General features: G+C 42.0%; 1 protein-coding gene across 1 annotated transcript; it reads left to right on the top strand.

Annotated features, from left to right (window-relative positions):
• Positions 1–25,675, top strand: SRSF4 (serine and arginine rich splicing factor 4). Its single transcript, XM_067725174.1, has 6 exons — positions 1–245; positions 15,769–15,911; positions 16,805–16,917; positions 19,868–20,082; positions 23,847–23,936; positions 24,197–25,675. The coding sequence occupies exons 1-6, from the start codon at positions 139–141 to the stop codon at positions 25,008–25,010; spliced, it is 1,482 nt and encodes a 493-aa protein (XP_067581275.1). The 5' UTR covers positions 1–138; the 3' UTR covers positions 25,011–25,675.

Genomic DNA, 25,675 nt, shown 5'->3' with positions numbered 1-25,675 from the left:
TACGTCGCCGGGTTCGGCTGCGTCCGTCCCGCCGCCCGCCCGTTGCCGCCGCCGCCGTCGCCGCGCTTTCGCTTCGCCGGCCGCCGCCTAGGGGGGCTGGGGCCAGGCCAAGCCGCCGCCGCCGAAGCTGTTGCCGGGATGCCACGGGTGTACATCGGCCGCCTGAGCTACCAGGCCCGGGAGCGCGATGTGGAGCGCTTCTTTAAGGGCTACGGGAAGATCCTGGAGGTGGATCTGAAGAACGGGTGAGGAGGACGGAAGAGGGGCCTGCCGGGTGGGGACGGGGCCCCGGCGGTGGCGGGGTGGCCGCGGGGACGGGAGTAGGACGCCTACCCCGCGCGGAGCTGCCGGCCTGCTCCGGCTCCGCCATAGTCGCGGCGCCTCGGGGGCGCGGGTAGGCCCCAGTTCCCACTGCGCCTGCGCGGGTGGGGGTGTTGGAGGGATAATGGGAGCGATGGTGAGGCTCTGAGTGGGACGGGAAGAAGGAAAACCTGAGTGGGATTGGGGCGCTGGGAGGGAGGGCACAGCTCCAGGGCTCCGGGGAGGCCTGGCTTTTTCCTTCCCAGGCGCTGGAGCCGGAGCCTGGTTCATCTTCAGTAGAGACCGACCTTTCCCGCTCTGAGGGCTGCTGGAAACAAACAGATTTCCTTCTCCCTTTTCACCTCTTCCCCAGTCTAATGGATCAGATGGTCACAACGCATCTCTCCCGGGGACTGGAGCTCTGAAGGGACGCCCTTTTTAGACTTGCCATGTGCTACACTTTCTTGGGCGGGAGACTCTAGTTTGAGTAGTCTAGGGACGGTTTCGAAAGTATCGGCTTGCGGTGCTGAAAGCCTTCACCGTTCCCTCTACAAGGGTAAATTAAAGTCTTAGCCTGCTATCTTCAAGACTGCGTACAGAGTTTCCATGCTGGGGTTTCCGTTCTCCAACTTGCCAAAAAATTGTTTTGTCGTTGTAGAATTTGTTAGAGAATAGTGGCCCCCGTGACTAGTCAACTAGTTGATGTAGACGGAGACCTACAGTTTAGGAAATTGCTAACTTACTACCCACCCGGGTATGGTCTGTTACTTGTATTCCTAATCTACTTTGGTAGAGTAGGGCCCGCAGGGGCTACAAGTTTCAGGGGAAGCATGAGGAGTCAGCCCTGGAGAAGATATTCTACGGGGAAAACTGTGAGAACCGGGAAATGTTAGGTAGGACTTCAAAGACATGGATATAAAAAATAAAAGGAGTGGGGGAAGCATTTTAGGGTACTAAACCTTGGCTGTTAGAAGAACTCTTGGCTTTCTTTTTTTTTTTTAAGATCTACTTTGCAACAGGTCTGATACAGCTAGAGTTTACTCCCCAATGTAATACTAGCAACTAACACTTGAGAAGTTATAAAAGATACCTAAGTTGAGCATTTGAGAAAAATTGGAAGCTACAATGTACTCAAACTCTTGGCTGAGTTTAAAATTTTAACAAGTCATTTCAAATTGATTGTTAGGAAGATCACCTTCTTACTAAGGAAAATGTCCTCCATCAAGTGTTTATTATGAATGCTGATTTCTTTTAGAGTAGAAGGTTTAGGAAGTTACTCATTTTGTTCAATAGAGCTTTCAGTTCTTAAACATACTAGATAAAGTGGGCAGGGGGTTGTTCTTGTGATACATATCATATGTCTGAACAGTCAAGTTCAAACTCCCAGTTTTCTTCAGAGCCCAATTAAGTTGACAGTAAATTTTGTGGGGAAAGCATGGGTTTTGAAAGCAAACAGGCCTGGGTCAAATCGTAGCTTCACCACTTACTACCTATGGGCAAGTTACTTCTCTGATTCTGAGTTTCCTCATCCACCAGGAAAAGGAAGATTAGAGATAATAGTTGTAAAGCATTTGGCTCATAGCTGTAAATGGTAGCTATAATCAAAGGGATTTGACCTTGATCATAAGGAGACATCTTAGCTTAAGTGTTTAGTAACACGAAGCGTATTTGGTGAGGTCTGTTCTCTAAGGTTACTCAAGTGATAGTGAGCAGAAAATGATGTTGATGTTAATAGGAAAGCTAATTAATGGAACAAATATGTTGATAACCGACAAGATGCCTCTACTGTGCTAAATGAAGGGAGGAGGCAGAAAACCAGTTCTGCCCTTGAGTGAATTAAGTGCTTGTGGTTATAACATACACTTTGAGTTAAGCAGTGCTTGCTCTCAATTTAAACTCACGAAGTGAAACTTGGAATGGTTTGTCTGAAATAGGCTTTGAAGTGTGGATTGACTGGGGCTTGAAGTGTCTGGGAATAGTGTATGTCATAACTGGTGATGGTAGAATAAGGAAGAATTTTGAGATATAATAAACAGTCTAGCTTGGATTGAGTCTCATGAATGATCTAGAAGTTTAACAACATAAATCAGAAACAACTGTAAGATTTTACACTAGACATTCAAAATCGTGGATAGTAGTTCAAATGCTCTGGAGGGAATAATTGAGCAGCCTGAGAAATGGTGATCTAAGAGGAAGAATCGATCGATCCTTCCAGGACCCTAAATACGTGGGTCTCTTGGGGAACTATTCATTTTTACAGTTGTGCTGCTAAACCATGGTATGCATGAAATCTGTGATTGAAAGTCAAGGGAATGAAGAATGGGGAGTCATTTTAGGGATTTGAAGGCAGGTGTGACAGTCACCAAACAGGTGCACCTCCTGGTAGCATTCAGGAATCATTGCAGAGGAAAATGACTTCTGAACAAAGGACCAATGGTATATAGATGTATTTCAAGCAATTGACTGGATTAGATGGCATTAGCACAGAGGAGTTTGAAAGGAGGGCATAATTTAGCAACATGTGTAAGCTTATAGTCCTGGAAACATAGGAAGGATAGTAGAGCCCCTTGAGAAGCCTTTTTAACATATCTGGATTGTGATTATTAGTAACTGAAACTCAAAAGATTTTGGATGGTTAGGGCTTTGAAGAATTGCTGAAGAGTTCAAATTTGTAGAAGTGAGATTTATCAGTAGACAGTAGCTATATTGAGCTGAAGCGTTGTAGGTAAGTTCTGAATTAATTAAGTAGGCATAAAGCAGTGGTATAATAGAAAGTTGACCAAATGAGGCAGCAGATGAGCTCTCCAAAGGAGATTTAGTATCCAGGAGAACATTTTATGGACCCTCTTGGGATTAGGAGAAGGGAGATGTATGCAGTAGTGTATTGCCTGCTTTTATTGTACCAGGTAACTCTAATCTAGATTGCTTTAGTTTTAGAGAACTGGAAGGATGGTTTAGTTTGGGACCACGAACATGACATAAATCTCCCACCACAACATAGGCCACTCCAGATCCCCTCTGGTCTCCTCCATTTGTATGTGCCACACTAACGCCAGCAAGAGCCACGGTGGGCCAGGGGTCAAGGAAGCAACGTTATTAGCAGCTGTTTACAGCCTTCCAACTCTGTGGTAACTTTTGCTGTCTTTGATTATTTGTGAATTCTGTGAGCTTTCTTTTTTATTAGTAAATCACTTTTTTCATGTAAAATGTAGATTTTTTTTTAAGTACAGTAATTTTGCCACAAAATATTGTGGTTTTGGTCTCAGATCTTTATATTTTAATTTTGCCATATTTTAGTCAATGAATGAAACATATCACATCCTAAGATTATTTTTGCCTAGTAGCTGGACAGGTAAACCCCCAAACCATTGAGGGTTTGGGGGGGTTTTGGTTTTTTGTTTTAGTTGGTTAAATGTGTGAATTAAAGCTCTCCAAGGAAACTTGGCTATAAATTTCAGAACCTTTGTTTCATATTACAGACAGTGAAATTGTGAACAGCCGGAATTTTCAGGGATGTCCTGGTCTGTGTAGTTGGATTTTCATGATATCTAAGTATTACCAAGAAGTTTTTTGTTTTCACCCTCTGTTTTAAATTCCTTCAAGTAGAAGCTACCCCTTAGTTAATATTTTAAATATGTTATGGCTTTCAGTGAGTCAAGTCGTTGTTCTTTTTGTCCCTGAGCACTGTAGGGCACTGTTAGGCCTGAGATACTGGGATGAATCTCTGCCAACCCCAGAACCTACAAAGAGATTTTCTCTTTTGACTGAATCCTTGATGAGAGCTTGTTTTTCTTGTCTTTTAAAGAGGCAATAAGGAAAATATAATTGATGTTCCAGGTTATTGGTTTCTGGTTAATTGAACTGGTAGTTTAGTATTAAAAACCCATTCTTGGGAACTCCCTGACAGTCCAGTGATTAGGACTCTGTGCTTTCACTGCTGAGGACCCGGGTTCAATCCCGGGTCAGGGAACTAAGATCCTGCAAGCTGCATGGTGTGGCCAAAAAAAAAAGGAAAAAAGCCCATACTTAATCTGTGTAACATTTCAAAATAGTATGTATTTATTTCTGATTATAAACATTTTACATATTTATTGTACATTTTTTTAAATATAGAGGACAAAAAATGAAAGATGACAGTATCGGCACTTTGAGACTTTGTCTTTTTCCGCACACAGGTGTATGCACTTCTTAAGCCTCCCCGCCTCCCTTTTTCACATTGGATTCGTACTGTACGTTCTGTTTTGTAACCAGCTTCTACCTAACAGCCTGATCCTTTTGTCGTTAAGTGTTCTCCCACAACCTAATTCTTAAGGGCTACATAGTATTCCCACATATAAATACTATTTAATGTACATAAGCAAAACCATGTTGCAAGACATTGCGGTTGTCTTTGGTTTTCCACTATTTTACACGTATATAACGCTGTGGCAAATATCCTTTATGTAAATCTTAGGGCAGATTCCCGAAAATGGACTTTGGAGTCAGAGTGTATATAGCTGTCCCTCAGTATAATCACAGGATTGGTTCCAGGACCCACTGCAGGTACCCAAGTCTACGGATGCCCAACTCCCATAGTCGTCCCTCCACACCCACGGGTTCAGCCAACCCAGGATATGGAGAGCTGAGTGTACACATTTTTAACATTTGCTACCTTTTGGTTTCCATGGTATTTGTTTATATTTTCACCTGCCGTATTTCAGAGTTCCTATTTTTCTGAATTCTCAACTACTCTTGATCATAATTTTTTAATATTATGACTTTTTAAATAGAATGTCTAAAAATATATATTAGGAAGTTGTCTTGCAGCCTTTAAGCCTTATCTGTTTAGCCTACCAAGCATAACAGGTTCAAGAACTTTTTTTAGAAAATAAGTTTTTGACTGATTAGAAAATAAATACAGGTGCATTGTAGATAATTTAGACAATACCAACAGCAGAAAGTAGAAAAGAGGTATCATTAAGAATCCTTTTAACATAGACAAGGTCTTATGTGCAATTTGATGTCCCACTTTTTCTGCTTAATTTTTCTCATATATTTTTTCTGTTACATTAAAATCTTTCTCATAAACATCATTTAGGGCTGCATAAAATCCATTGTATGGCTATATCATGATTTACCCAACCATTCCTCCTAGGCTGTCTCTCAGTTCTTGCTGTTCTGTATAACCTTGTGATGGATATCACGTGCAAAAAACTTTGCATTTTAGTCATTCCTTAGGACGGAGTCTATGAAGTAAAATTCATGTGTCACAGTAGGAGTGAACACTTTGAAAGCTCTTGATGCGTATAGCCAAATGTCCTGCCAAGCTGTGCCAGTTACACTTATACCAGCAGTGCGTGAGCACGCCCGTCATGGCAGCCTCGCCACCACTGCGCCGGCCGTACTGTTTAGAGTCTTCGCTAATTTAACAGGTGAAATGGTTTCAGGTGTTTTAACCAAGAGCTTTTTCTTAAACAAATAAGAAATCATGAGAAACAGGGCTGTGGATTAAGTAGCATTCTGTCATTGTTTTATTCATAGTATCGAATGTAACTTACAAATGTGACCAAGTTGCTTTTGTACTGAAGTCTCTTGCTGAGGTCAACATACCTCGCCCCCGAAATATATTAGGTATGTTACTTCTTTTCTTAAGCCATGGGTAATTTTTAAATTTCTGTCATTTTGAAAAGTCATTGCCAAGAAACCATACCGTGCTGCGGTTTGACCAAATGTTACCACCTTAAACTGCCCTGGCTTGAGACTTCCACTCCTTGTTCCTGGTTTCCCAGTCAGTTTGTGATAAGAATAAACATCGTCTGTAATTACTTGGCCATGTCATTTAAAATCCCTATTCCTCAGTTTAATAGCTTGCTCCTCCCTTCCTTATTGATGTATCATGAATAAAAAGGCCATGTGAAGTATTTTTCCCTTCTTAAAAGGTAGGCACAGGATGTAGACTAGATAAAATGTGGTTTGGGTTTACGGTATTTTTGGATACATCGAAGTAACCTAAACAGCAAATTGGTTTTTTGTTGTTGTTTTTTTTGTTGTTGTTTTTTTTGCGGTACACAGGCCTCTCACTGCTGTGGCCTCTCCCGTTGCGGAGCACAGGCTCCGGACGCGCAGGCTCAGCAGCCATGGCTCACGGACCCAGCCGCTCCGTGGCATGTGGGATCTTCCCGGACCGGGGCACGAACCCGTGTCCCCTGCATTGGCAGGTGGACTCTCAACCACTGCGCCACCAGAGAAGCCCGCAAATTGTATTTTGAGATCCTCGGAAGAAAGGTGCTCCAAGCATCTGAGAGAATACTATTGGGGGTGGTATTTATAAGTTTGTAAACTAACACTGAAATTTTAAAATAAGTGTTGTCTCTAGTTTGTACTGACGGGGAAACTGAGGCACGGGGGATTAAATGACAGGGCCAAGGTTACAAAATGAGTTATTGACAACTCCGGAAACTGAAGATCTTTTTTATTCACATACCAGATAGAGCATGGGTAGTGTCAGCCAAAGTTGCTGTCGTGCTGTTTCCTTCCAGACGATTCATTCCTGTCCTTTGGGGCTTGCCTCCAAGGGTGAGAAGGTAGTTCAGGTTCCACAGCCTGAAGTCCTTAGTCTCTCTGCAGAGGCTTCCAACAAGCTGCCAAGTTACTGCCAAAAGTGAGGCAGGTGCTATTTTTTTTATGACGTTGGCCCCAGACAGACTGCTACTGATTCTCCTCAGGCTACTCTTTGCAGAGCTGAAGGGTGGTATCAGCTTTGTGATAGCTGACCAGGGTAGGATCTATGCAAGTAAATGCAGTGAACAGTCTCTGCCCTGTTGTCATAGCTAGGGCTGTCTGGTCTTGGAGTGTCCTGAAGGTGAGGGGTCGATTGTGCCCTGGATTTGCACACCTGTATTTTGAGGCAATGCCCTACATGACCTTCCCTGTGTGTTGAGATGAAAGTCTAGAGGTCCTGGAACTGCACATGATGCCTGAAGAGCCACTTAAAGGGCCCTCCGCCAGGGCCCCAACCATGTCTTGTTCCTGGGTGCCAGATGGGGGCCTCCATGAACACAGACCTCCAAGGCCTAGAGAGGGGGAAACTGGAGGAGGGAGGTTTGAATTCAGCCGTCAGGAGTGAAAGAGGTGAGCAGGAGGCTTGGGTGAGGGGTCAGGAACCACAGACCAGATGAACTGACTTTGAGAAAAGTTATTTCATGTGGATGAAATGAAACTATTGATCCATTAATGTTTAAGGAATTTGAAACATCCATTAAAATATAAAGTGAATTAAATGACTGATTTTCAAGGGAAGGGCATCCCCAAGAAATAGCATGGGGAGTGGCATCTTTAACCAAAAAGAAAAAGAAACAGGGACTGTGGGGTGGTTATGAGGGACATGGAAACAGCCAAGATGGTCCCAAGAGGCATAATTTCTAAGAGGCTTTAACACCTGTTACCCTGCCTATAGTGTGGTTTTAGAGGTAAGTACAAACTGGTTTTGTTTGTAGCTTTGGTGTGGAATCAGGTAGTGTTGTCTGCTGAGTGTACACCTTTACTTCATTAACTACAAGTAACAGTGATTCTATCTTACGTTCTAGGAGTTTTATTCTAAATTAGCAATATGACTTTCATCTCTTGAGTTTTTAAATTGTTTTTAATTTGTGATTGAGTCTTCCTGAGCTTTAGTGTGTCATCAGGGAATAGTTGATCTCTTTTCTTGTGAGACCTGTTAATTTCATTTACCCTTAGTGTGGATAAGTGTCAGAAAATTGAAATGTACACGGGTATGATTATGTTTGCTCCCCTTTAAGGAAAGCAGCCCTGTTGACTTTAAAAGGTCACAGTGAAACACTTCATTATGACAGAGGGGTTATGGTTGTGATAGTTTGATCCACAAACTATTTGCAAGTATGTTGCTTCCTGCAGGTAGTCCCATTTTATAGGGTAGAAATATGGTAGCAGCCTAGTAAAAGTGAATTTGCTTAGTTCATTTTTGAAAGGCTTTTGGATAGTTGAAACAAAATGGCAAATATGCCCATAGACCAGTTACAAAGTAAGACTAGATTTGAAATTGGGTACAGATTCCTCTCTTCCTCCTGCTTTCTGAAGGAATTTTGTATTATCACTTAGTTTTTAGAATAATGATTGTTTCTGTTCTCTTTTCCTCACTCCAGTATGTGAATATTCCTTCAGAGATGGGCTGGTATTTTCTTAATGATTTGTTATCTTTCTCTATTTTCCTAGACTGGTGTTAAAATTTTGATAACTGACATACAGGTTTGGTTCCACTATTAGCTTACAGGATGTTCACAACTTATTAATTAGTACACATCAGATGCAGAAATGGTATTTCTTGCCATTTAATATTTCTCATAAGATGCTAATATTCATGTGGGCATTTGTCTTCCACAGCATATAATTTGATGTAACTGATTTTCTGTGCTAAAGCTTGTGTTTCTTAAACTGTTTGCTCTGTGGACCACTTCTTTCCACTGGTGTGGAGATAGTAGAACATGGTGATGGAGTGTTGATTTTAGGTTAGGACCGAGGGTTGAAGAATCCCAGGTGTTGGGTAGCCTTTACTTAACTGCTGTAAGCGTTCATTTCTTCATCTATGAGATTATGAGTAAATCTCAGAGTTGTGAACATTATTATAAAGGATTTTGAAAAGGGAAAGAGTCCTGGTGGGCTAGAGTAGTCATGTTAATAGTGGTTTGGAGTTAAATCAGATCATAGATGGCTGTCATCTGCAAAGTACTTTTCTGGTTGCTGCCATAATCTTTGTATAATTGGAAGTCTGTAAACTTTATAGCATTCTTTGATTTCTCATCCATTTTTTTCCCACACCATTCATGCTTATATTTTTTGGTCCCGGTCACCATTCCTTACAAAACTAATTAAATGCATTCTTAAATACATAATACTGTCAATATCCATTCACATCTACCACCTCTAGGCCAAACCTTCCATCATCTCTATGCTGGTCTAATTTTTGCTGAGCCTTAAAACCAAAGACAGATTCCAGGGGTTAATATGGGGCCTCCAGAATGGGGATTGCACAGAATAATCTTATTTTTCCTCTATTCTTCTAGTCTGTTATGTTCTGAACCCACACATGTTTTCGGAAGGACCAGATGGCTGACACTGGCTAATGGGAACCAAAAGACGAGTGAAAGTAACCTGGTTGTCACATACTCCAAGCTTAGGGGTTCTTCACCTGCCCCAAGATCAATTTCTTTTTTCCTCTGGAGAATTGACCCAGCTGTATCAAAAAACGTTAATACAGCCTGGCTTATCTAAGGTTAGATTATCAAGTCAAGCAGCAGCATTTGTTGAATTTCAAAGGATTGTGCTCAGGACTGTGGGAGAAAAGAAACAGCTGCCTTTACAAAGGCACTGTGACCTTGTGGTTAAGAGCTTGGGTTTTGGAGTCAGATGGACCTGGGTTCTAATCCAGCTATACCGCTTAGGAGCGCCTTGACTACAAGCCAGTTGCTTAGCCTCTCCCAGTCTCATTTTTCTCATTGTAAAATGGGAGTAATAGTAGTAGTAGTAGTGCATTCTTCGCATATGATATGAGGAATGAATGAAATATTATAGATGAATTATTTACTGTGTGCCAGGCACTGTTCTAAATATTAGCCTTTGTTAATATTAAAGAGCTCATAATCAAATGAGAGGATAAGCACAAACGAAAAAGAACAAGGCTTGAAAGGTCACCAAAACATTATCATGTAAAACATAAAATTGAATAGAAGTGCTAATGCTAAAGACAGTGCTAAAATGCTTAGAGTCCGGCAAGTTTCTGAGACTTCATGAAAGAGAATTCTCAAGTCTATGGAAGATGGTTGCTGTGATTCACCTTGCGTAATCAAGGCATTCCAGGTTTAGAGAATGGCATCAACAAAGATCTTTAGGAGTCAGTATAGACCTCTGAGCAAAAGAATGATAAAGCAGCTGACTTTCCCCACTACATTTAAAGAGACAAGTTGACTAAGTAAAAATAGCCATATTCTTGAACGAAGGAAGGTGATCACACAGGAAGAGACCGCCCTGGGGGCCCAGCAGAAAGAGCACACTGTAAAACTAGGCAGTGCACTAAGTGGGCAACCAGAGAAGAACAGCCAAAGGCAATGACAGTGTTTGTAGGAGTGAATCAGGTGGTCAGGGGACCGAGAAGAGAGGAATCATGAGGTAGGTTTTCTTCTTTGAAGGTGGGGAAAGATCAAGTGCAGACTGAGCTGTGGCCAACGTTTGCAGACCAGGAGTCCACACTAGCTCTAAGCAGAGAGCCCTTGGTGTGCGGGAACTGCCAGTTTGCCGACGCGAAAAGAGCCCCAGACTGGGTACTGGTGAGCCCTGAAGCCGCACCCCAGCTCTGCCACTCAGTGAGCACGGGTAAGTCATCCACCTTCCACGGGTGGCCGTGATGGCCCTCCCTCCTGAGGCTAAAGAGAGGGAGGCCGGAATGCCCAGAGCAGCCTCCTTCCTGTCTCAGGATAAAAAGGATCTCAGGAACCCACTTTGTGTGGTAGGAGCTCCTAGTGGTGGGTTATAAACAACCCTCGGTTACTGGGATAGTCAAATTGCAACCATAATCCGTGACTCAGAGCAGTGAATGTGACATTGGTTAATTCTACTTTGAGGGCCTGACCACTGCTTCCCTGGAATTTTGCAGACCTTTGGAATTGGGGGCACTTACATGGTTGTCACTCACAAGCTTTCTCTGAGTTGGCCTCACCTGAGCACTAGAGAGTTGGTTGCAGAAGTGTCTTTCTGCAGTTTACCAAGCACTTTATGCAGAGAGCGAGAACTTCCGTTTTTTATTACTATCCTGTTAGTGTGCCCTAACTTTTTTCACCTCATAACACAAGCTGGCTGAAGCCTAGGATCAACACTGAGTGCTTTGAAAGAGAGCTGTTTGATTCCTGTTCACTGAATGCCGTTTCTTTCAGGGTAGATTTAAGGGCTCTGCCCTTAAAGTACATTGCTGTTGACCCTAGTTTCAGGGTTCAAGCCACCCCATGGGTTACCTTCAACAGATGAAAATTTTTCCTTGGCTACAGCAACATCCCTAATCCTGACCAGCCATGGAGAGGTTCGGTTCTTGCAAGGAAAATGAGTGAATGTGGGAATGGCTCACCACATTGGGAAAACAAAACTCACATCCTGCTGATGGTTGGCTGAGGACTGTCATGTCCACATACAAAGAAAAGCATGTGGCACAGTTTTAGGACAAAGGTGAGCAGAGATCCACCGTGGAAAGGGGCAAATTTTTCTTATAGAGAGAACATCCAAGGCGTGCCCCGGCGGTAAGCAGTACTGGCGGGTGACAGCAGGCACACGCATGGAGGCTTGCTTTCCCTCGCTCCTCGTCCCCACGCCCCGTCAGTCAGCTGGTGGTGCGCACCCCCTTAGTCATGCCCTGTTCAGTGAAGATGTTTGGAAGACGGAGATGGCCCTAAGCCATTTCTGGAGGGGTGAGGTAGACTCCCCAGCCTCTTTAGTAGGACATACAGCGTGGTATTTGGGACCATTGATGTAGGTTATTAGATCAGGGGAAGACTGTTCAGCAACAACACAACCTCAGGTGGTAATTTTTCTTGGGTGAAAAAGTGTGATTAACATTTTGAAAATTGAAGTCTTGGAGTACTTTAGTTTTAAAAACATGTCATTCCGGTTCTAGAATTTCAGAGTTCTGACTGATAGTCTGAGCAGTAGTACATCAGCTGTTGAATGAGGAAGACCAGCACATTGGCAGTGGTTTAAGAATGGACTAAAGTTTAGAACAGCCCACGTAATTCAACGTGGCTTTTGTTTGTGGTATCCAGAATACCTATCTATAGTTGGTAAGAATCATGGTGCCCACTTTTCTTAGAAAATGGCAGTAATTCCTCGGCCATCATTTTTTGACTAAATTTTTGTTGGGATTAAATGTGGTCTAGAGGAAAAGAGTGGGAAAAGGCAATAGCAGAGAAACATTGAAGAAAGGAGTTTTTCTTTTAATTGAAAAAATTTACATTTAATAGTTAGACCATGCTTTTTGTTCTTTCACATAGGTGTAGAGAGAAAGGTCGAAAGATACAACATCTGGGAGTCAAGCCAGAGGAGGCATATTGGTGGGGTTTTGGTTTGGTTTGGTTTTTATCAGTCCCTACCTTAGAGGGATTTATTAATTTGTCGTAGATTCATTCTCCTGAATTCCTTCATCTTCTTCATTCTCATACTAGAATTACTGAAAGATGGTTGTTTTTAATAGAGAAGAGGAGGGGTGTCTGCAGCTAGAATTGAGAGATTTATCTGCTGGGTTATGTTTGTAAGGCTTATCTACAGGTCACACCAGAGATATGTCTACGTAAATACACACATGCCGACACATAGTGTGTGCACACATGAATGCGTGTATTTTATATCCCTCCTTTGACAAATGATTCAAAAGGAGAGTACTTTTTGGGAGAGGAGATTAAAGCACAAAGGGATGTTAAGATCGATTTAGAAAGATTCTCCCATGTTACCAGGAAGAGCTTTGCTTTCTTAAAGGCACTAGAATTTAATTCAGAGACAGTTAAACTATTTAAATAAAACTAAAATTTCATCCCATTGTTAAGCCAGAGGAAGACTAATTTTCATTTTAACTGTCATACTTTTGATGTTAGGAGAAACCTCAGAGATACATAGTATAGCTCCCTCATTTCACGGATAAACTAGGATCCAGAGAAATAAAATGATTTAAATGTGCTTTTCAGAGTTGGTTTATTGCAGAACCAGGACTAGAACCCAGGCCAGTTCCTGCTGCTCCAGTCTTAGGTAGAGTTCTGGAGTCATGCCACAGGCTTTGAATGTCAGCTTTGCTGTTTTATTATGCACATTGTTTAATGCGATGTGCCTCAGTTTCCTCATCTGTAAAACAGATAACAGTACCTGGCTCTTGGGTATTGTGATTATTAAATAAGATAACATTGTTTAGTACATAGAGATTACTTAATAAATATTAAGTACCATTTTATTGTTGCTATCTAGTCTTCCTGCCTTAATTGGGGAACCCATTCACTCCACTTACTTACCAATTACTCCAGTTACTTACCGAGTGAAGTGATTCTTGCAGTAAAACTGATCTAAATAAACAGTGATGTGGTAGAAACAACCACACACTGATCTGGTCTTTACTTTGCTCTCAGAACAGGAATCCTATCAGGTATGGTTTATGGTGCAGGAGTATATTTGGTTTAGTCTTCCAGGCCCACCCAGCATGTCAGTGACAGAGAGAAGTGACAGTCAGGTTCCTGATTTAATCCTTGGACTGGACTTTGACACTAAAATGTTCCAAATAGATTTTGTGGCTTTTCACAGAGTAGTAGCCAAGATTTTTCTGTGAAATAAATTTGATCTTAAGTCAGCTGTTTTAATAAGTTACTAGGATATCCCCAAAATGTGGCTAAGTAACTTGCTTGTTGAAGAAAACGGGGTGTTCTGTGACTTCTTTATTTAATCCTCGGGAGTCAGCGTTGTCCTTATGACATCACATCAGATGAGTTAGGGGCATTGAATGGTGCCAAGCCAGTGTGAACTCTTAGAGGGGCATGGAGGCCATTTTATCATGCCCGTGTTGGATGTTTTCTCTCATCCCTCTATACTTGGCATCTGGGCAGGTGGACAAAGCAGACCTGTAACCAATCTTGACAACTAAATTAAGGAAGGTACTCTTGGGGACAGGAGGTATTTTATGATCTATTTAGGAATAAACCAAAGCAGAAAGTAGTTAGATTTGATTTTTTTATTAGCTCCTTTTTATTTATTTTGTCTCTAAAAATGATAGTATAGGCTTCCTGATGACTCACTCTATTTAGGAAAGAAAAAAGTAGCTGCAATATATTTTAATCTATTGAAGATTTTTAATGATCATAAAGCACTTTTTAACATAGGAAGGTATTGATTTGGAGAGGCTTTACTTTGCCAAATATGACAATCATGGTCAGAATCATTCTTATTACGCTGCTCGGCAATTCCAGCTTATGGAAGTGTGAAACCGTGTTTTAAAGATTTCATAACCCATAAGTTGAGCCAGGTGTCTTCTGAATTGTGTTATTGCAGAACATTTCCCATTAAACACTGGGTGTTTCTGTGTTACTTTTCTTTAATGGAGTTGAGATTCAGTGCCTCTTAAAGTTTGAATGCCACTCATAGACATTTCAGCATAAAGAACCCTCCAAAGTTTTTAGCTGTACATTGTCACCTTGAGAGACTCTTGTTTGATAGAAACTCTTTAATCTTTAGTAAAGGAGGAATTCCTCAATTCTGAGTTCTCTCACTTAACATGTTGCTGAGTACAGCATTACATGCTAAAGAAACTGGAATAATTTTGGTCAGGCTGGATAAACTTCTGGCAAGTCTTGTAACCTGTTTTTAGTTCCAGTAGGTGTAAACCCGGAGGGAAATGGTAGTCAGTATCTGCCTATATACATAGCTCTGTTAGAGTTTAAAGATGTTGCTTGTAACTTGTATGATTAAGATGGTTTTAGTTTTTAGGTATAGGCAGTGCTCACAAAGCTAGACTTTTCACAGCCACATCAGAGCAAACTAAAAGTTTCTTGATAACAGTTGGTAGGGCATTTGTTTAACCTTGCTTATAAATATCTTGCAAATTTTGCCTTTTAGTTTTATAAGTTGTACTCTTCAGCAGGCATCAATAGGATTGGGGTAGGGGGTTGTTTTCTTTTGGATATATGTTAAACCACCAAACCTGTTTGCTGGGAAATTCCTAGCACTACTGTGTAAAAGAAGTTTGCACAGTTGTTTATAGATTTTAGAGAATTCCAGCCTACTTAAAACCTCATGGAAATGAATTTGGAATATCATGAGGAAAAGAATAGCTCCAGATTTTTTTCACTGGTAGTTTCTAGAATAGTTAATGCACTTGTGACTTATTTGTTTAGGTAGAGAAATGGGAACTTTAAAAAAATTTTTTTCTTTCACTGAGGAGAGTCAAGGTACTGTGATTTTTTTTTTTTTTTAAACCTGGTTTGTTATTCCAAACATGATTTAACAGTTAAGACACAGTGCCTAAATGTAGGTCTAATTGTTCTCTAAGATACCACTTTGGGGCTAAAGCTAAAAAAAAAAAAAATGAGTTTTTATGTAACTTGAAAGAGCAAATATTCAATCTTGTAGAATTATGTATTTTAATACCTTATACCAAGTATCCCTGTGGAGGTCTTTGCAGTTGCCACCAGCTACCTGGGGAACAGAAGAAGTGGTCTCTGTATATTTAGCCAGCCTCCTATTAGAAAGACAGGAGTCAGCCTTCAAAAGTCTCCCTGCCCTCTTGCAGTGCCTGTGGGCACAAAGCTGAGTGGTTTCTGCTTAAGGGAAGAGAAAGCTGGTCCGTAGTTTGCAAAACCCACCTAACCTTTGCTAAGCATGAACCTCATTGCTTTCTCTTTAATGTTAGTGAAGCTGGGTGTCAGAAGGGTGCCAACCAGGATTTTGTTTGCTTTCTTCTAGATATGGGTTTGTGGAGTTTGATGATCTGCGAGATGCAGATGATGCTGTTTATGAACTGAATGGCAAAGACCTTTGTGGTGAGCGAGTAATTGTTGAGCATGCCCGCGGCCCGCGAAGAGATGGCAGTTACGGTTCTGGACGCAGTAAGCATTTAAAGGGCATTTGTATCAGTGACATGCCTCCGTTATTAAATGTTAATTTTTAAAGTAATTAATTAATTAATGTTACATTGAAATGTATTGATATTTAAGCCATTTGTTTTATAAATTTATGTATCTTTTTAAATGTAAAATTGCAAATAAACATCTTTAATAATGTTTAATTGTAATTAAATTAATGACATAAATTTCTTGTTTTAATACTTTATAATTATGTTTAATGATGTGTGTTTGTGTTGTTGTTTTTTTTCTCTGTAATGCAATTGTTTAACATAGATTTAACAAAGACCTCAATGTTTTAATTAAAAGAATCCTTTGAGGCTAAGATGACTGCCTGTTCCATTTGCTGACCTTGGGTTACCTTTCCATGCGTGGCTCTTTGAACCATTGTGGCCCTTGGCTGACCAAAAACAGGAAGCCATGTGACGACCGCAACCTTTCCCCATTAGACCTGGGTGGTGAGGATCCCAAGGGTTAGACACAGATGAGATTAAACTGAAATAGGTGCCTGAAAATCTTTTTTTCGTATAAAATGTTCACAAAAACTTTAATCACTGTGAGTAACACCAGTAACTGATTTAGTAATTTGGTTAGTTATTTCTAAATTGTTAAATTGTTGATAGTTTTTAATTTATGCATGTTAATTTTAAATATAAATATTAATGAATATACATACTTACAACTTTGTAAATTAAATTAAATTTTCATGTTAGCTGATTGCTCCTTTTTAAATCTAGATTAGAATTAAGGGTGGGGGTAGAGTTAAAATATATACTCTTTGGGGTGGGGGTAGATGGTATATTTAAGGGGAATATGTGCTGTATCATTTTTTCTTTTTCCTCCACTGAAGTAATCTCATCTATTTGAACCTTCCAAAGGTGGATATGGTTATAGAAGAAGTGGCCGAGATAAATATGGCCCTCCTACCCGCACAGAATACAGACTTATTGTGGAGAATTTGTCAAGTCGGTGCAGCTGGCAAGACCTAAAGGTTTGGGCCCTGTTAACCTTCTGGGTTACAGTTGGGCAGGAGTTAAAGTTGAGTTAAGGAAAGAGGTTATTTTATGCAGGCCCAGGCACACAGAGAAAACTTTCCCAAAGCATTTGGAGATTTTCCAATTAAAGTTTCCATAGGAACACAAAAGACACTGGAATCTCACTGCTACTGTATGTTATGGGGCCAGCATGCTAAGGAAAACCTATGTTATGTGAAATTTTCCTCTGTAGAGAATGTTACAGAGAGGTAACAATGTAGTTTCTCCCTAATAAAAGAAAAAACTGCAGCCAGCAGTTTGCTGCAGTATTAGTGCAAGTTTGTGTCAGCTTCCATTGTAGAGCCACATTGGTGAAAATGACTATCTGACCCATGTTCTTTTCTAAGATTTGTTTTTCACTGAATATTTGTCCTGAAAGAGTTTTAATGTCAAAAAGTACAGTCCAGTGGTGTACTGGCCATGCAGTGTACTGATCACAGCTCGTTTTTTGAAAATGGTGTTGGTTTTTAATCTCAAAAGAGAAAAAACCTTATTGAGCGTGCCTTAACCTGGATGGTCTTAGGAGGGCAAATGTAAAGGTTGCTCAGAGTTTCCTATCTCACTTCTCATTTTTAGTCCATCATTAAACAAGTCATCTCTAGCAAAATGAGTGAGTATGTTTAGGTTCAGCAAAAAGTAGTAACTTATCAAAGCACTTTTACATCTTTTTTTTCTTTTTTTTTACATCTTTATTGGAGTACAGTTGCTTTACAATGGTGTGTTAGTTTCTGCTTTATAACAAAGTAAATCTTTTTTCTTTTTTTCATGTGCTGTCAACAGTCTTTAGCGAACAAAGATAAGATCCAGAAAACGTTAATTCGCACAGTTGGTCTTAGCAGAAGAGCTGAGACTAAAACATATGCTGGTATTTTTTCTAGTACACTGTGTTGGTTGTCAGTATTACAGCAGGCCCTTACTGAGTGTCTGCCAACAGGACTGTCCTCTCTGAAGGAATGACTCCAGTATTCTGAGAGTTAGGATTGAACATTATGGGTAGAAACTAGAAAGGCTTTCAAACTTGGGGTTAAAATGGAGCCCAGCCAACGCCCTCAGTTGGTTTTATACTTCTGTGTGTTTGGCAGTTTCCCTCTCAGCAAAGGAGAGGAGTCGAGCCAATTTCCCAGGAAGTCAAGGGAGCCTTCAGAGCAGGACTTTGGAGCTCACCTGCCTGGATGGAATCCCAGCTCTGTCACTTATCAGTTATTTTACTCCAGCAACTTACTTTCCTCTTGCACTTCATATTCCTCAACTATAAAATGGGAGAAATATTCATTTCTACTCAGAGTTATTGTGAGAAATGAATGCATTTTTATATAAAAAGCCTAGAATGGTTCCAGGCACAAATGCTAGCTATTAATCACGGAAATGCAAAAATAAAACTAATGTAAGGTGGTATATTGTTAGTTTTTAAAAATGTATAAATTCATAATACCCAGTGGTGGCGTTGAGTTGAAATTTATAGAGTAGTGGCATTGAGAATTGGTCGTTTTACCCATGGTGCGGGTGGTGCTAAGAATTTAGGTCCTGAAGTCTGGCTGCTTATGTTCAGACCCCAGCTCCTTCACTTACTACCTGAACGACCTTGAGCAGTTTGCTTAAATCTCTTGTATTTCACTTCCCTGTAAAATAGGGATAACGATTGTATCTACCTCATGTGGCTGTAAATAGGACTAAGTTAATTAAATCCTACCTATCATCCAGTGAACACTCAATATGTTAGCAGCTATTATTATTAATTTGGAAGTATGGCAATATCTCAACTTGCCCAGGACAGTCCCAGGTGTGGCATAACTTAATAGCATCTTCCTTTACTCTTAGATGTATCCCAGTTTGGATGATAAATTATATGGGCTCCCTGCCTTTTTCCCAGAGCGCCCATTCCTGCAAATAATTCAGCTGAAGTAAAGAAATTTTTGCATGAAGACGGTCATTGCTAGATTATGAATAATGGCCAAGGACTATATATAAAACCCAGAAGTCCCAGCAATTGGGAAACCCTCAGAAAAAGTATTGGACACACTAATTATGAAGAATGTAATGTATGTTAAGACATGTAAACATTTTATGATGCAGTGAGTAGAGGAATAGTATCAAATGGCATATAGTCAGTGTTTGTAACTTTGCAAAGAGGGAGAGGAAAGCAATAACAAAAATGAACTGCTATTGAATATTCATGTATTCATTCCACAACTGTTTATTATTGAGTATGTATTATATATAAACAACATGGGGAAATTGGCCACAAGACCCCAGATTTCATTTTCTTTTTAAACACTAATCACATCTTCTCTTATTTATATATCACTTCAGTATTTATCTGTCATGTTAGTTGTATTCTCTCATTGGGTTATATTAAGTCCTCAAAGAGAATGAGGAAAGAGGCTTACAGTAGTGAAGGGACATGGGTGGTCATTCCACTTCAAAGCCAGAGCTGGAAAATATTGTTCTGTTGTCTTTTTGTCTTTCGTAATCCATTTTTGAATTTGTTTACCTTTTACCTTAGATATTTATCCACAGCTATACATGTTTTCAATAAGGATTTATGATGAAATGCAAAAGACCAGAGTTAAATGTAGTAACTTGAGCTTCTAAAGCTCCTGTAAACAAAGAACTTGCCACTATAAAATTTGGGAAATGATAGTTAACTAAAAAATTTTATATTCAAACAAAACTATTTAAAGAAACAGTTAAATTATTTATTTATTATCTCTACTACCCACCTAATGCCTAACACTTCAGAGAACCTCAGTAAATGGTCGGTGTGTAGTTGGAAATACTTAAGAGTCAACTTCATTCTGAGGAAAGCTAGCATTTCTTCTAAAGGAAAGGGAAAACTTTCATTATGATGATGTTAGATATTTTCACAAAATGTGTCTTAACCTATTGGGGGATTTTGTTTTTCTTCAGGATTATATGCGTCAGGCGGGAGAAGTGACCTATGCAGATGCTCACAAGGGACGCAAAAATGAAGGGGTGATTGAATTTGTGTCTTACTCTGATATGAAAAGAGCTTTGGAAAAGTTAGATGGAACTGAAGTCAATGGCAGAAAAATCAGATTAGTTGAAGACAAGCCTGGTTCTAGACGACGCCGGTCCTACTCCAGGAGCCGGAGTCACTCAAGGTACTACTGATGTGTTGGCACTTGCTGTAAATTCATTAATGAGCACATAGATAATCCATTTTCATTCTTCTGTTGAAGTCTCAGTACCGTGGTTCCGTCTGGTCCAGTTACTCAGAACTTTGAACTGAACATTTATTTGTAAAACTCTTGAACTCTTTTGTCATGAGTACAAATAGAAGTAAAGTCCTTTCTCTGACGCAGGTATCAGTGACCTTCTCTCACGTTTCTTCTTGGGTCCCCTAAATCATACCATTACTGGGGGTGAACATGACAACTCACCCCTTGTTACTCTCCCAGATACTCCAGCTACTCAGGAGTGGAGACTTTGTCTTATTTGGTGGCTGTTCTGCAGATGGGCGAGGCATTTGTGAACAAGACGCACATGCTCTGTGCCCTCATGAAACTCAATCTAGTGGAGAAGATGGGCATTGAGCAAATAATTACCATTGTGATAAGTATGTCCAAGGGAAAGTACACGGCCCAACTCGTCCAGAGAGCTGGCAGAGGCTTCCCTAAGGACATGTCGTAGAAGCTGAGACCTAAAGGATGAGTTGGACATGGTGGGCAGAGAGGGGGGATAGTGCCTTTTTAGCAGAGAGAGCAGCGTATTTTGAAGGCCCTGTCGTGGGGAAGGAGGAAGCAGAGGAGCGTGGCTTGAGATGAGGCAGAGAAGAGCGAGATCCTGCTGAGCCACAGGCCAGGTTAAGGGTTTAAGAGTAGCGGGAAGTCATTAGTCTAAGCTTTTCAGGTTTTGTTGTTTAACTCTTTATTATGGAAAACAATACATAAAGCATTAGAGAAAATATGAACCTTGAGTCCCCTTACACTTATCACCCATCCAGCTTCAGTATCTTTTATTTTGCCAGTCTTATTTCATCACCCCCTCCTGCTTCATTGTTTGAAGGCAAATCTAGACATCCTGTCATTCTGCCTATAAAGTGGATATCTCTAACCTTTTATTTTATAAATTTATTTATTTATTTTATAAATTGATTGATTGATTTTTGGCTGCATTGGGTCTTCGTTGCTGTGCCTGGGCTTTCTTTAGTTGTATCATACAGGGGTTACTCTTCATTGCGGTGCACGGGCTTCTCATTTCGGTGGCTTCTCCTGTTGTGGAGCACGGGCTCTAGGCGCTTGGCCTTCAGTAGTTGAAGCACGCGGGCTCAGTAGTTGTGGCTCGTGGGCTCTAGAGCACGGGCTCAGCAGTTGTGGTACACAGGCTTAGTTGCTCCGCGGCATGTGGGATCTTCCCAGACCAGGGCTCGAACCCGTGTTCCCTGCATTGGCAGGCGGATTCTTAACCACTGCGCCACCAGGGAAGCCCTAACCTTTTAAATAAAATTATGAGGCCATACCACAGCAACACATCTGTATTCAACTTTCCCCAATTGCCTCAAATATGTATGTATTTTTGTAGTTTGTTCATATTAGAATCCCAACTAGGTGTACACATTGCAATCAGATGACATGTGTCTTAATTCTCCTTTTAATCATGGCTGCATCCTCCTTCACCCTCTTTTTATTTTCCATCCATTTAGTTGTGGAAGAAACGGTTTTCTGTTTTGCAGATCTTTGCATAGTTGAGATTTTGCAGATTGTGCTCTTCTCGTGATGTTTAACACACCCCTTTATCCTGCCCCTCGTGTTTTCCTATAAAGTCGTAGTTAGGTCTTGCGGGCATTTAGAGTAAGGCCAGTATTTTAGCAGGTGCTTTGTACCTCCTGTTGCAGCACTTGTGTGGTGTCTGGATGCCCCACTTTGAATGGTGATAACATGCATCCCTGTGAGCCGTCCATTATCCAGTTCTGCACCAGTTTCCACCTAATAGTGGAATTATTAACATCTGCTGATAATCGTTACCTCGAGCCATTCAGCTGTGGTTGTAGCATTCTGACTGTCTAGTTTTCTGTTCTTTGTGCATTTAAAGGCTGTAGTTCTATGAAGGATGATTTCCCTCTTCCACCCTTTTGCTACCACCCTAAAATAAATTTTTATAAGAAATGGAAAATAAAAATTGATACCTTTATTTACCAATTTCCAGTATATTGAATGTGCCCAGCAACACCCAAAGGTGGTGGTGAGGTTGCTTGTTTAGTATTATTTTGAATGAGTTCTTGGATCTTTGCATATTTAATGTTTGGTCCATTGCAGTCAGTTTGTTTTTGCTCAAATTGTTCTGTCTTTGGTCATTGGGAGCCCTTCAGGTTGGCTTCTCTGTCTTTTGGTTTTGTTTGATTTTTCTGTGACTGTGCTTTACTAAATATTTCCCCAAATTTTTTATTGCAGCATTTTCAAACATAAAATGTTGAAAGAATAGTTCATAAACACTCATATGCTCTCCTTATAGCTTCAACAGTTACTAAAATTCTGCCTTTCTCTCTGTATATTTATAGACACGCCCTATACATAAATAAATGTAGCATTTGAAGGGAGATTGTGGAGAGTGACACTTCACCCCCAAATACTTCAGCATGTATCTCCAAGAATGCAGATAAGCACAATTCTGTCTTCCAACCTAAGAACATTAACAGTGATCCCGTGAAGTCATCTAGCGTCCAGGCCGTATTCAGATTTCCCCAGTTGTTCATGGCTGTCCTTAGAGCTGTGTTTTCTCCTGGCCAGGATCCATCCAGTCATGTATTGCAAGGGGTTATTGGGTCTCTTCAGTCTGAAGCAGTCCCCCGCCTCATCCCCCCACCCCACCCCATGACAATTACTTTTCTTAGCTTTTTTTTTTTTTTAAATACTGTCCCACATTCTGAATTTATGTTTCCTCTTTGTATTGTTGTACTTTATCCCCTGAGCTTCTATAAACTGGAAGTTAGGTCTAGAGAGGTGTGGTTGAGACGCAGATGAAACATTCTGAGCAAGAGTTCTTTCATAGATGATAGTGCCCAGGAATCTGTGAAAGTCTCTTTCCATCATGATGAGAGGCTCCGTCTTTGCCTTTCCTGCCCTGCACCTGGAATTGGTCGTTTTCCCCAAGGGTTGCTTTTGGAAGGAAACGACAGAGTCCACAGTCTCGGCTTATTAGAGACTCTTTAATCTTGGAGGGTACAGTGGACCCTTGAACAAGCGGGGTTGGGGCGCCAGCCCTGCTCATCCGCAGTGCCCACACCTGTGGATTCAGCCAGCCACAGATCGTGAGGTACTGTAGTGCGTATCTGTCGAAAAAACCCTGTGTGTAAGTGGCCCCAGGCAGTTCAGACCCATGTTGTTCAAGAGTCAGCTGTATTTTTAAAACAGCTCTCTGGTCTCAGTTGAATAAATAAGTGAAGGGCAAAAGTGTATGCAGGAAGACTGGCTAGGGGGCTGCTGCGGAACCAGGGAGAGTGGTGGTGGCTTGCTGGGGGGCAGCCGAGGTGGATGAACTGGAGAAGGTTGAGAGGAGATTCAGTAGTGCAGAAGAGGGTGAGGCAGAGAGGGGAGTCGAGGGTGGCTGTGGCTCCTCGTGTGAGGAACTGGTGAATAACAGTGGCAGCGGTGGGAATAAGGAAGGAACCCAGCAAACAGAACAGGTCTGGGGGGCAGTGGGTTCAGGAATGGAGGCACTATGAGTTTCAGGCAGGCCATCCAGGCGGAGTGTTTGCGGGTGACTGGATCTCTGGGCCCAGAGCACAGGAGAGAGTTCTCTTTCAGCTTTGTGCCTGGACACAGCCAGGGCCATGCATATTTTTTGATAGAAAGGATGTCTGAATTGACTCTTTTCAGCCAGCGTTTTGTCAGCAGGTATTAAAAACAAAAAAAACTTTCTCCCCTAGATCTCGCTCTCGAAGCAGACATTCTCGTAAGAGCAGAAGCCGAAGCGGCAGCAGCAAAAGCAGTCATTCTAAGAGTAGATCCCGATCCAGGTAGGTCTTCCTGGTATTCACGCAGGGCCCACGTGTACCGTTTCCCACTTTGGTGTTAATGGTGTTCCCAGTCTTCCCTCACCCCAGGATGCCCAGCTCTGGACTGGAGTCTCGGGGGTTCAGAAAGCAGTCCTTGGCCAGCACAAGCCGGGCTTTGTATTGTGGGGCACAGCTCCACACATAGCTTTAGTCTGTTCTTCTCATGAGCAGCCTGAAAGTACGAAGTCACATGCGGCTTCGCCGTCCCCGTGTCTCCCCAGATCAGGCTCCCGTTCCCGGAGCAAGAGCCGCAGCCGCAGCCAGAGCCGCAGCCGCAGCAAGAAGGACAAGAGCCGGAGCCCCAGCAAGGACCAGAGCCGGAGCCGCAGCCGCAGCGCCGACAAGCGCCGCAGCAAGAGCAAGGACCAGGCCGAGGAGAAGGTCCAGAACAGCGACAGCACCGGCAAGTCCAAGAGCCGCAGCCCCAGCAGGCAGAAAAGCAAGAGCAAAAGCAGAAGCCGCAGTCAGGAGAGGGGCGCGCAGGAGAAGCGGGGCAGCGTGAGCAGGAGCCGGAGCCAGGAGAAGAGCCTGCGCAAGAGCCGCAGCCGCAGCCGCAGCAAAGGAGGCAGCCGCAGCCGCAGCCGCAGCAAAAGCAAGGACAAGAGGAAGGGGAGGAAGAGAAGCAGGGAGGAGAGCCGCAGCCGCAGCCGCAGCCACAGCCGCAGCAAGAGCGAGAGGAGCAGGAAGCGAGGCGGCAAGCGAGACAGCAAGTCGGGCAGCAGCAAGAAGAAGAAGAAGGAAGACGCCGACCGCTCCCAGTCCAGATCGCGATCCCGCTCGGGCTCGAAGGAGCGGGAACACACCAAGTCTGAGTCTGGCCAGAGGGAAGGCCGAGGGGAGAGTGAGGATGCTGGCGCCAATCAGGAGACCCGGTCCAGGTCGAGGTCCAATTCCAAATCAAAACCAAACCTCCCGTCAGAATCACGCTCCAGATCAAAGTCCGCGTCAAAAACCCGATCCCGGTCCAAGTCTAGATCCAGGTCTGCGTCCAGATCGCGCTCCCGGTCTAGATCCAGGTCGCACTCGAGGTCCTAACTGGCTGCGACCACAGCTGGAACTACCCGAGAAGTCTTTTGTACATGTTCGGTAGCCGTAGCGCAAGTGATTGAAGTAGAACATATGCCACTGCTGTACAGTTTTAACTCCCTAATGGTGTGTCTACAATTGTTAAGTCTAAGCGCTTCCTCTCCGTAAAGCCTCCTGGCGTCAGGCCTTCCTGCTTGACTGAAAGCAGTCTTCTCTTTGAAAACCCCCTTTACTCACGGCCCACAGTAGAATATCCAAAATGCCTTGGCTTTGAGGCCTGGCCTTTCCTACAGGGAGCTCAGTACCTGGATGTCTTTAAGGCTGGAATGATGACATAGGTAGGTATGGTGAGTTCAACCATTTTGCCCTTGAATTGATGCCCTTTGATGTATGCCATTTAGTGAAAGTGCTAAGTCTTAAGTTTCCTACCACTTTGGTTTCATATTTTTGGACTTAACAAAGTTGTGAATAGCACAGTCGAGGAAAATTGATACCTGCAGTAACCCATAGGAAGTGAACTGTAGAGTTCCATATTCTGGTATTGTGATTATATTGTTTTATATTAAAAAAGAAAAGAAAAGAATTTTTTTTAATTTTATTTTTCCCCGTCTTGCAAAGTATAGTGACCCCTGTTTCCATTAAATTTGAATAAAGACTATTTTTGCTTGACAAAA

The sequence above is a fragment of the Pseudorca crassidens genome, chromosome 2, assembly GCF_039906515.1.
Source record: "Pseudorca crassidens isolate mPseCra1 chromosome 2, mPseCra1.hap1, whole genome shotgun sequence".
NCBI lineage: Eukaryota > Metazoa > Chordata > Mammalia > Artiodactyla > Delphinidae > Pseudorca > Pseudorca crassidens.
This window is presented reverse-complemented; position numbering and strand designations above follow the sequence as displayed.

Excerpts from the sequence above, each read along its gene's own strand:
- SRSF4 (XM_067725174.1), top strand. The coding sequence starts at position 139 with ATGCCACGGGTGTACATCGGCCGCCTGAGCTACCAGGCCCGGGAGCGC. Across the intron at positions 16,918-19,867 it reads GCAGCTGGCAAGACCTAAAG|GATTATATGCGTCAGGCGGG; the intron begins GTTTGGGCCCTG and ends GTTTTTCTTCAG. Across the intron at positions 20,083-23,846 it reads AGGAGCCGGAGTCACTCAAG|ATCTCGCTCTCGAAGCAGAC; the intron begins GTACTACTGATG and ends TTTCTCCCCTAG.